This window comes from Silurus meridionalis, chromosome 22 (assembly GCF_014805685.1).
Source record: "Silurus meridionalis isolate SWU-2019-XX chromosome 22, ASM1480568v1, whole genome shotgun sequence".
In the NCBI taxonomy this organism is placed as follows: domain Eukaryota; kingdom Metazoa; phylum Chordata; class Actinopteri; order Siluriformes; family Siluridae; genus Silurus; species Silurus meridionalis.
In genome coordinates, this window is record NC_060905.1 from 2,189,680 (window position 1) to 2,201,339 (window position 11,660).

Genomic DNA, 11,660 nt, shown 5'->3' on the forward strand with positions numbered 1-11,660 from the left:
AAAGGTCAAAACATACAATAACAAATACAGTGTCATGTCTATAGACATTTTCTCCAGGAAGTGCTTGGGACCTGGTAGTAACTTTTCCTTAGCCTGGTGCTTGGTTGGGGACCTCTGGCATAAATGAGATCATTGCAAGTCGCTTTAAGTTGCTCGTCCAAATGCTATAGATGTAAACCTAAATTTTGGGCTCCTTTTTGCCCTGCGATTAAAAAAAACGAAGGAAGTGTGTGGAGGTGGGAGCTTAGTTGCAGAGCTGCCACTCCTGGGCCCCGGAGCAAGGCCCTTAACCCCGGAGCTGCTTAGATAAATGTAAGAAGATCTGGATAAGATCTGCTGAATGCTGTAAATGGAATGTCAGAGTCACTTGTGTAGCATGTAGGTGGTTTCTTGAGGAGTCAGTAGAAGTCACTGTATCAATGCTTCTAAGTTGAACTATTTGGTGTAATATTCGTAATTGTAATCATAAAGCTCACTGTTCGTACCCTCGAAATCAAACACCTTATCCAGCATACTTTCTGAGTAAGACTTTGAAAAGTGCTGCACAACACGTCGGGATTTTGATTTGCCAGAACACTTTACGTGAAAAAGAGCCCATTAAGATGGATGGGGTCAGTGGAGGCTGGGGCTGGACGAGTCTGCGGCTATTTTTAGGGCTTCCTCGCTGTGGGTGATTACAGTAATCTCTGCACACAGATCTAATCTGGTGAGGACTTACTCCAGGTTCTGGTTGCATCTGTTCTTTTATTGATTACAAGAAGCCAGCTAGTTTATACACAAATCTACCCCCTCCACACATTTCACTACCCTCTCTTCCTGCCACATTCTCAATTTCAACCCAGAGATCCCTCACCGTCACTTTATTCCTCTGTAATGAGGAGGTAGCTTTCACTCCTTGGCCTGCCTTCCAGTACTATTTTCGTCTTCCCTGTTTACAAAACCACAACTTGATTTTTTTCCCTTCCTCCTTCTCTCTCACTCTTGCTCTCTCTCTTTCACTCTTGCTGTGAATTGCTCTTAATATCTCTATCCATCTCCTCAACCAGTTTTGTACAAGGTTTACTCAACACCGGCGATCAAAGTAGGAAATGCACCCGCTATTGTTTTTACTGAAGCTTTGGCACAACGTAGCTGGAATATTTGTTGGTCCTTTATTGAGTCGCCTGTTTTTTTGCTACAACCAAGCGACCTACTTGTTCTCGAGGAGGTGTTGAGGAGCTGCCTGATTCGTAAAACTTACCTTCTTAGAAGAAAGTCACAGAAGGGAGGTGGTAGCTCATTGGTTAAGGCATTGGAATTTTGATCGGAAGGTCACAAGTTCATATCCCAACACCACTAACCTGCTACTGCTGGGCCCTTGAGCCTCAACTGCTCGGATGTAAGTCTCTCTGGATAAGGGCCTCTGCCAAATACCGTAAATGTAAACATTGTTTTGAAGAGGTTTCCCAAAATCATCCAAGTTAAAATATCTGAAACCACTTACGTAACTTTACTTCACATGAGCAAATCGTAAGACACTTTGATATGTGTAATTTATTACTGCGGAGTTTATTCATGTTCCATTTTTTTAAACATTGCTGCAATGACTATAAATTGCACATCATTTTTGAAAGCCTCCACTTTGACAGTCAACACTACGATGCAAAAACTGCGGGGTTTTTTTTTTATCTGCTTTGGAGAGTGTTTGTACTTCTCCCTTCCTCCCTTTTCCTCCACCTTTACTGTCCTTTTACTCCCCTTTACACCCCTTTTACTTCCCTTTACTTCCCTTTACTTCCCTTTACTTCCCTTTACTCCCCTTTCACTCCCCTTTACTCTCTTTTTACTCCTTTTACTTCCACTTTACTCTCTTTTACTCCCCTTTTACTTCCTTTTACTTTCCCTTTACTCCCCTTTCACTCCCCTTTACTCCCCTTTACTCTCTTTTACTCCCCTTTACTTTCTCTTTACTTCCTTTTACTTTCCTTTTACTCCCCTTTACTCCTCTTTACTCTTTTTACTTTCCTTTTACTCCTCTTTACTCCCTTTACTCCTTTTACTCCCTTTACTCCTTTACTTTCCCTTTACTTCCCTTTTACTTCCTTTTACTTTCCTTTTACTCCCCTTTCACTCCCCTTTACTCTCTTTTTACTCCCCTTTACTTTCCTTTTACTCCTCTTTACTCTCTTTTTACTCCTTTTACTCCCCTTTACTTTCCCTTTACTTCCCTTTTACTTCCTTTTACTTTCCCTTTACTCCCCTTTCACTCCCCTTTACTCTCTTTTTACTCCCCTTTACTTTCCCTTTACTCCCCTTTACTCCCCTTTACTCCTTTTACTTCCACTTTACTCTCTTTTTACTCCCTTTACTCCTTTACTTTCCCTTTACTTCCTTTTACACCCCTTTCCTCCAATTTTACTCCTTCCTCCCTTTTCCTCCACCTTTACTGTCCTTTTACTCCCCTTTACTCCCTTCTTTCCCTTCTCCTACTCCCCATATACTCCCCTTTACTCCTCCTTTACTCCTCTTTACTCCCCTTTACTCTTTTTACCCTCTGTTTACTCCCCCCTTTACCTACCTTTTCCCTTCCTTTTACTCCCCCTTCACTTCCCTTTTACTCTCGCTTTACCCCCCCATCACTCTCCTTTTTTTCCCATTTACAGACATCTATCACAATTATCTTGAAAAGTGATTTACCCCATGAACCCTGACTCTAGAATCAGAATATCATGGGGGTGTTCCTCATTCTAGCTCTATTCGTTCCACCTGCATTTTGCCTTCACCCTTTTTCAGCATTTTCACTCCTGCACCAGCTCAACTTCAACCCTGTGAAGTGTCGAATTGGACGTACCGAGCATGGAAATCGCTGTAATGTGTGCTGTGGGGTCCAATGACATGGAAACCCCAGCAAATCTCCTACGAAGTGTTGTGTCAGGAGCTCAGAATGCGATTTGCCAGATAGTGGCAGGCTTGGAGAGCTGGAGGCGGTCGTGGGGAAGGCTGGAATGACAGCGGGGTTATTTTTAGCCCTCGCTCTTTGCGTGTGAGAGCTGTAATCTCAGCACTTTGATTTAATCTCATAACCTAATCCGGGCTCCGGTCTTGTCCTCTTTTTATTGGTTCCAACCTAGTTGGCTAATTCACAAATGTTTTGCCGTTGCCCTCTGTTTCCCTTCATGTATGTGTAATGAGGAACTGCTTCTCGCCACTTCCTGCCTTCCCTCGGCTATTTTTAGTCTCCTGATGCTTGCGAAACTCCCACTGCCCGCCTTTATCGTTCGCCATCTCTCCACTTCTCGGCATTTAGAACCTGCATCTTGTCTCTTAGTTCCTTGTGAAGAAAAGATCTCTTGCCCTCGAGGCGTCTTCTAGCTCCTGTGTTTATTATGGTTTATTTTCATAGCATTGTTGAGGAAAAGCCTGAAGACAATAAAGCGGACGAGGAAGCTTCGGAGGGAATCCCGTTTCGGGGGAATGACTCTCATCAGCACGCCGATGTGAGGGGATTCCTGGAACTGAGTGTGTAGGAGGAAGCCGCAGTGATGCTGCCGTTTCATTTCGACACTCGAAGGAGGCTCTAACTGGATTTTCCTCTCTCGGTACAAAAAAAAACGATTGCACTGCGGAAATAGTGTTGTAGACCATCCCACACACACACACACACAAACACACACACATACACACACACATACACAATTACATACACACAACCTTCACTCTGTGTTCTCCGGTTTCTCTTTTCCTTTTCATCTCACCTCGTTGTTTCCTGACTCGTGCTGAACAGATTCCCACGGCTGTAATGTTGTCAGTTTATTCATTGTTCTCATTTAATGGTATGTAAATTACGTTTGCCGCCACCATGTTTCATCTGGTTGAACATCTGGCTAGGAAGCAGAGAAGGAGCTTTTCTGTCTCATGCTAGTGATGTGATGGTGGAGATGGAGGAAGAAGAAGGAAGAGATAATCTTTCACATGTTGCTGTAGTGATGGTGGAGATGGAGGAAGCAGAAGGAGAAGATCTTTTACATGTTAGTATAGTGATGGTAGAGATCGAGGAAGAAGGATGATGAATGAGAAGATCTACTGCTTAATGAGATTATAGTCATGGTGGTGATGGAGGAAGAAAAAGGAGAGGACTTTTCACATGTTAGTATAGTGATGGCGAAGGTGGTTGAATCAGAAAGAGAAGAAAGATATGTCCTGGATAATGCTGATGGAAATGAAGCAAGAGAATGAGATCTCCTTTCTCATGCTAATAGTGTGATGATGGATATGGAGTAGGTAGAAGATCTTCTGTCTCATATTAGTGGAGCGATGGTGGAGATGGAGGAAGAAATAGAAGATCTTCTGTCTCATGTTGGTGGAGTCAAGTTGGAAATTGATGAAGATCCTCTGTCTTATGTTAGTGCAGTGATGTTGGAGACTGATGAAGAAGGAGAAGATCTGTGTCATGTTAGTGCAGTGATGGTGGAGACTGATGAAGAAGAAGGAAAAGATCTTCAGTCTCATGTTAGTGTAGTGATGGTGGAGACTGATGAATTAGAAGTTAAAGATATTCTGTCTCATGATAGTGGAGTGAAGTTGGAAATTGATGAAGAAGAAGTAGAAGATCTTTTGTCTTATGTTAGTGCAGTGATGGTGGAGACTGATGAAGAAGAAGGAGAAGATCTTCGGTCTTATGTTAGTGCAGTGATGGTGGAGACTGATGAAGAAGAAGAAGAATATCTACTGTGTCATGTTAGTGCAGTAATGGTGGGGTTAAAGGGAGAAGAAAGAGAGCAAGATTTTCCTTCTCACATTAGAGGAGTGATTGAGATGAAGGAAGAAGAAGAAAAAGAAAATCATGAAGAAAAAGAATCACTCTTTGAGACGACTCGTTCTTCTGAGTCACGTTAAAGACTCGTTCAAAATGAATGAGTGGCTGATGTGCTGATAATCCTGGATCTCGCTGTAGATCAGGTGTGTCTCTTTCACGTCGATGTTGTTCTACAGAAGTGTCCTCATGTCTTCCGGTTGTAATGAATTTATCCATTTTACCAGTGAACTCATTAATTAGTTGATGGACTTAAGTGCTTTACACTTGTTGTGTAAGTCACAGCCACGTGCTGAACGTCTGCTAACGACGATTTGGAACCGAGCGATCCCGAGAGCTTCCTGTTCGCGTCTGTGTTTGCAAACTAACGAAACTAAATCACTAGTCTCGGTTATCAGCTTAGTTTCTCTGCTTGTTAAGGCCGGTTGATCTTTATCATGATCTAAATGAGGTAAAGGTTTTTACACCAATGTTGGCTCTAGAGCTCACCTACATGTCACTCACCCACATCAGTACCTGACTTTATTAACACACGTCTTTGTGGCTGAATGAGTCTTGTACAAATCTCCACAAAATCCAGTGGAACAGCTTTTAGAAGAGTGGAGCTGATTGTAAACGCAAAATGAGGAACGAGATGTTCAGAAAGCACCTACAAATGTTATGCTCGGGTGTCCACAAATGTTTTGACCATATAGTATAGATTATTTTCAAACACTTGGAGTTTAAAACTACTGGTTGCCTAGCAACAGCATTTTCTAAACTATAAATGGTGGTCTCTCATGCTCGTGGAGTGATAGCCGAGACTGATGTCTTACTGCGAAAGTAGGCGGTCAAAGTAGTTCTTCATGCAGGTGAGAACCTGCTCAGGGTTCCAGAGTCTCTCTCAGAGTCATGCTTCATGTCCGATATAAATAACTACAGCAAATCTCCCGATGCCGTGTTCACAGATGAATTTCATTCCCAGAGCTGGAAAGTTCTGTTTACCTGTTTTGTGTTGGTAGAATCATGGTAGAGATGGATAAAGAGGAGGAAGGAGGAGATGAAGAAGAAGAAGTAGATGAGAAGGGAGGATAATAAGAACGAAATCTGCTGAAGAAGGGAAGAGAGAAGACCTTCTGTCTCATGCTATTTGAGCGATGGTGAGATAGATGAAGAAGAGACGAGAGAAGAGCTTCTGTCTCATGCTATTGGAGCGATGGTGGAGATGGATGAAGAGTAAGAAGAAGAAGAGGAGAAGAAAGGAGGAAAAGATAAAGAAGGAGATCTTCTGTCTTATGGTAGTGGAGTGATGGTGAAGATAGATAAAGTATAATGAGATGAAGAAAGAGAAAAAGTAGAAGACCTGTCTCATGCTAGTGAAGATGGTGGTGATGGAAGCAGGAAGAAAAGAAGATCTATCTTTTACTAGTGGAGTGATGGTGGAGTTAGAGGAAGACAAAGGCGAAGTAGATGAAGAGTTACGTTACCTGTGGTGTGCTAATTAAATGATGGTGGAGATGAAGGGAGCAGCAGAAGAGGAGATCCACCATCTCAAGCTAGTGGAGCGATGGTGAAAATGGAGGAGCAGAAGATCTACAATCTTTTGATAGGGGCATGATTGAGGAGATGGATGAAGCCAAAAGAGAGGAAGTAGTATATTTCCTGTCTTATGCTAAAGGGAATTATGTTGGAAAGAGATAAAGTAGAAGAAGAAGAAAGAGAAGGAGGAGATCTGCTGTCTTATACTCATGGGGTAATGGTGGAGCTGGATGGAAAAAGAAGGAGGAGAAGAAGAATTTGATCTTCTTCTAGTGTAATGAAGGTGAAGATGTATAAAGAAGAGGATGGAGAAGTTCTCATATCTTTTACTATTGGCATGATGTTGGAGATGGAGATTTCTGGTGGAGTATTGGTGGAGGTGGACGAAAATTAAGAAGGAGAAGATCAGAAATGTGTCAGCGTTTTATTTTAAAACTCTGATTTCATAATTTCACTCCAACAGCCGGCCCTTTATTTCTCCATGAAACCTCCCACTGGTTATAAATATTCATGTATGCAAATCCACCTCGTTAATATTCATCATCTCGTCTTTTATAACCTGCTGCTGTTGTGAACTCGAAGAGATATTTTGCTGATTTATTATTTAACATTGTGAAATGAGATGTTTCAGCCATGTCCAGCAGTACTTAGCTTTTTACTGGAGAAACAAAAATGAAGGAAGCATCGCAGAGAAGATCTCCTGTCTCATGCAAGTGGATTGATGTTGGAAGTGGATTAAGAAGACAAAGTGGAAGAAGAAGGAGATCATTTATATCATGCTGGTGTGAAGTGATGGTGGAGATGGATGAAGAAGATCTCCTAGGTCATGATAGACTCGCTTTTGACCATGCTAGTGGAAATGGTTGAAGAAGAATAAGATCTTTTGTATCATGCTGGTTGAGTAATAGTGGAGATGAATAAAGAAGAGGAAGAAAAAGAAGAAGAAGGGGTTTTCTGGATTGTGCAAATGTAGATTTAAACCTTCCTAGTGATGGTGGAGATGGTTGAAGAAGCAGGAGAAACTAACCGTCTAAATAACTAACCGTCTCATGCTTTTGGGATGACGGTGGAGGGGGAGAAGAATAGGAGATCTCCTGTCTAATGCAAATGGAGTGAGGGAGAAGATCATTGAAGAATAAGAAGGAGATCTTCTCTCACATCTAGTAGAGTGATGGTGGAGAAGGAGAAGCTGCAGATCTCCTGTCTCAAGTTTTTGAAATAATAGTGGAGATGGATGAAGGAGAAGAAGAGATCTCCTGCTAGTGGAGTGATGGAAGCGAAGGCGATGGATGACAATGAAGAAGGAGAGAAAGAACATGAAGAAAGAGGTCTGTCTCACTTTATGGATGGTAGAAATGGAAGAAGAAAAAGGAGAAGGAGATTATCTGCTGTCTCGTGCTAGCAGAGCAGTGGTGGAAATGGATAGAGAAGGAGAAGTAGCAGATCTTCTGTCTCGTGTTTTTGGAATGATGGTAGAGATGAATTAAGAAGAAGATAGAGATCTCCTGTTTCATGCTAGTGGAGTAATAGTGGACATGGATGAAAATGAAGGAGAAGGGAAAGAATATGAAGAAGAGATCGGTATTCACTATAGTGATGGTGGAAATCAAGGAGGAACAAGACGAAGAAGGAGATGATCTCTTGTCTCATGCTAGTGGAGTGATCTTGGAGGTGGATGAAGAAGAAGAAGAAGTAGAAGAAAAAGAGATTTCCCATAGATTTTTCAGATCTCTTAACTTTTGGATAGATAGACAGGTGAAGAACATCTACTGTCACTCAGGGTTAAGTCTTTCCTGAGGTGTATGTTTGCCACAGACACTTTAAAATGATGTGTATAATAAAATAAATGAAATTAAAACATGAACATGTGTCAATTTTTGGTACTTTTTATCCAGTTATAGTTACATCTCATGGCGTTCCTCATGGTGTTCCTCATGGCGTTCCTCATGGTGTTCCTGTACAGCTCAAGTTAGTTCCTGTTCTCGCTTGCATTATACATTAGCAGCTACACTGACACTGGAGACTCCTTCTGTAAACAACAACAAAAAAAAACCTCCACCATGATTACACACTACTGGAAAATCCATCTCAACATCTTCTGACCAGTCAGAATCCTACATGAGAATCCTCCAGAAGAATGTAATTTGTAACTCTTCTTCTTCTCTTTCTCTCTATCTCTCTCTCAGTGGTGGAGGTGAAGAGCTCGCTGCCCTCGGGCATGCAGAGTCCGGTGGCTGGAGGTGTCGGTGAACAGGGTGGAGGTGGTGGAGGAGGAGGAGGAGGAGGTAGTGGTGGTGGTGGCGGCAGTGGCGGTGGTGGAGGAGGAAGCGCAGGAGGTGGAGGAGGTCCGGTGGACTTGCGAACGGATCCTCGTCTGAGCGCTCTGAGCGTGATGGACCCGGCGCTGAGGGAACAGCAGCTCCAGCATGAACTTCTCCTCCTCAAGCAGCAGCAGGAGCTCCAGAAGCAGCTGCTGTTTGCCGAGTTCCAGAAGCAGCACGAGGTGCTGACACGACAGCATGAGGTCCAGCTGCAGGAGCACCTCAAGGTACAAACACACACCCACACCCATCTATCTATCTATCTATCTATCTATCTATCTATCTATCTATCTATCTATCTATCTATCTATCTATCTATCTATATATCTATCTATCTATCTATCTATCATCATCTTGGACAAAAGAATTGGGACACAAATTGTACAGAACGTCTTTGGATGCTATAGGAACTTGGAGACCCCAAACCTGTTCCATCATGACACAAAGTCTACAAAGCTCAGCTCCATGAACATCTGCATTCCACTGTTTTGATGTGTGTGGAAGATCTCCTGCTATAGAGACATATTCCTCGGTCTCCACACACGCAGTAATACCGGAAGAATGCAGTGGCAGGCTGTTCCCAAAATACCGCTATGCTCCTAATAGAAGCGCAACATATTGCATTTAGTGTCTTTCTTTAAAGCCTGTGTAAAGTTCATTAGTTTCAGTGTAGACACCTGCGGCTTATACACAGGTGCTGCTTATTTATGTTTAAAATAATAATCTTTGTCAAATTCAGTGGCTTATATAAGGGTGCGCTTTATAGTCCGGAAATTACGGTATATTTATTAAATTGAGTAATCAGTTAAATTGGCACAAATTTAATTGATTAAATAAAATGTAATGAATGGAAATTTTTTATTAAATAGTTTACATTTGTTAGACCTATTAGTAGTGTGTGTAAAAAAATAAATATATTTCATTTTATATTTATTTTTAATACCTTATTATTATAAGGTATTTTCTACTTTACTGTTCTGTTTATTTCAGCAGACTTTAACAAATGTCTTCATTCTCTCCATCCTTCATTCTTAAACCCCCTGAATATGTGGAATTGTCAGAATTTTTTAAGATAAATTTGTAAGAGAAATTCTTGAAGCTGGAAATAAAACGCTAAAGAATCCTAGCGCTAACGTCAGCTACTAGCCACTTCCTGGTTAGCGGCTAACGCTAGCGCTATGGATTCTTTAGCGTTTTCATACATGCGCAAAACAAGTCGTATTTTCAGTACAGAGCGAGCAGCCACAGTGACACTGCGCTACTATAGATTCTTTTTTATATTCCTGCCATTGTTGTGTGTGTTTTCAAGGTTAATAATAATAAAAAAGTGCAAGGTGGAGACTAAACAAACTCGTGGTGCGCCGCTTAATATGTTCCTGAGGGAACTCAGATTTTAACTGTGTTCTGCACGTAAAAAGGACTGCATTCGGTACACGTGTGCACCGAACCGAAAGCCCTGTACCGTACGAATACGTGTACCCATACACCCCTAGTGTTTATGGTTTGTGTATGTGTGTGTGTGTGTGTGTGTGTGTGTGTGTGTGTAGGTGTGAGAGAGTGCACGCACGTGTGCACGTACACTGTTTCAGTTTGACGTCTGTGTGTGTGTGTGGGTGACGTAACCGGATCGACATGTTCTCTCTTTCACCTTGTGATCTTTGCCCACTGGCTGTGTGTGTGTGTGTGTGTGTGTGTGTGTGTGTGTGTGTGTGTGCAGCAGCAGCAGGAGTTGTTGGCAGCGAAGCGTCAGCAGGAGTTGGAGCAGAAAAGAAAGTTGGAGCAGCAGAGGCACGAGGAGATGGAGAAACAGAGGCTGGAGCAGCAGCTCATAATGCTGAGGAACAAGGAGAAGGGCAAAGAGAGTACGCAACACACACACACACACACTTTTACGTTTACTCACACCTGAGACCTCTAAACGCAGGGAGAGGTTCCCATGACGACCCGTGTGACGTTTTCACAATTTCACTGCGTTTTTTTATGGGATGCCTGCGCGTGCGTCCAAACCCAAAAACGTGAAAATGTTCCGGCTCCGCCCCTTTTTCCACTATAAAGTTTGTCGTTTGAGTTTAACACGGTGTGAATGATTTCCTGTCAATAACAACACGCGCAGGCGTCGCTCGTCCCCAGGTTACGTCATCAGCGACGGTCACACAGCTGCAGAATTCATCCGAGTGTGTGAAAGTATTTGTCCCCGCCGTGTCTCCTACTGTACAGGCGTAATTGAATTTAGTGCTCTGACGCACTGAGCTCTATTAATACCACAATCTGATTCACACATCACCATCTCACACAACATCCACCTCACCCTGCTTCTTCTTCTTCTTCTTCTTCTTCATCATGTCCTCACTGCTAAACAACCACCCCAACATGGGGCAAGAAGGAGGGGGACAAGAGAGAGATGAGAAAAGGGTAAGAGAGAGACGAGAAGGGATAAAGTAAGACAAGAGAGAAAGGTAGAGAGGAAAGAGAGAGAGAGAGAGAGAGAGAGAGACCTTTGACTTTTACTATCCTTTATTTGACACAAGTCATGTTAATACTAGATGGTATCAGATTGACTCGTTAGTTAAATAAATAAATAAATAAATAAATAAATAAATAAAATGAGACATGACAGTTAAAGGTTGTGTGTGTGTGTGTGTGTGTGTGTGTGTGTGTGTGTGTGTGTGTGTGTGTGTGTGTGAGATGATACAGTGTAAAATCCCCTACTGGAGATCGGCAGATTTTTTGGTTAACGGTGGTTTGTACAGTGTCTCCACTCTGATTTAATATAATCATTAAAACCAAGAACATTTCTCCACTGGGGTCCACCCTCACACTCAGTTTATTCTTATTTAAAACCTTAACACCGGCCCTGTAGAGCAGCTTCCCCGTCACAGTCCGAAAGTTCATCTCCCCTTCACCCCTGCACTCCATGAGGGGAACCTCCACACCCTACGAGGTCAGGAGCGATGTCCAGCTGGGGAAAGAGTTTCTCCTCTGCAGGACCGCTCTCACCGATTTGACCATCTCTGTTTCTTATTTAAATT

The 11,660-nt window shown here is 42.5% G+C and overlaps 1 protein-coding gene across 1 annotated transcript in view; it reads left to right on the top strand.

Moving 5' to 3' along the window:
* Positions 1-11,660, top strand: part of hdac5 (histone deacetylase 5) — a 60,050-nt gene that overhangs the window by 19,231 nt on the left and 29,159 nt on the right. The window contains 2 exon segments of the mRNA XM_046835314.1: positions 8,497-8,858; positions 10,349-10,493. Coding sequence (XP_046691270.1) covers positions 8,497-8,858; positions 10,349-10,493 — 507 coding nt within the window.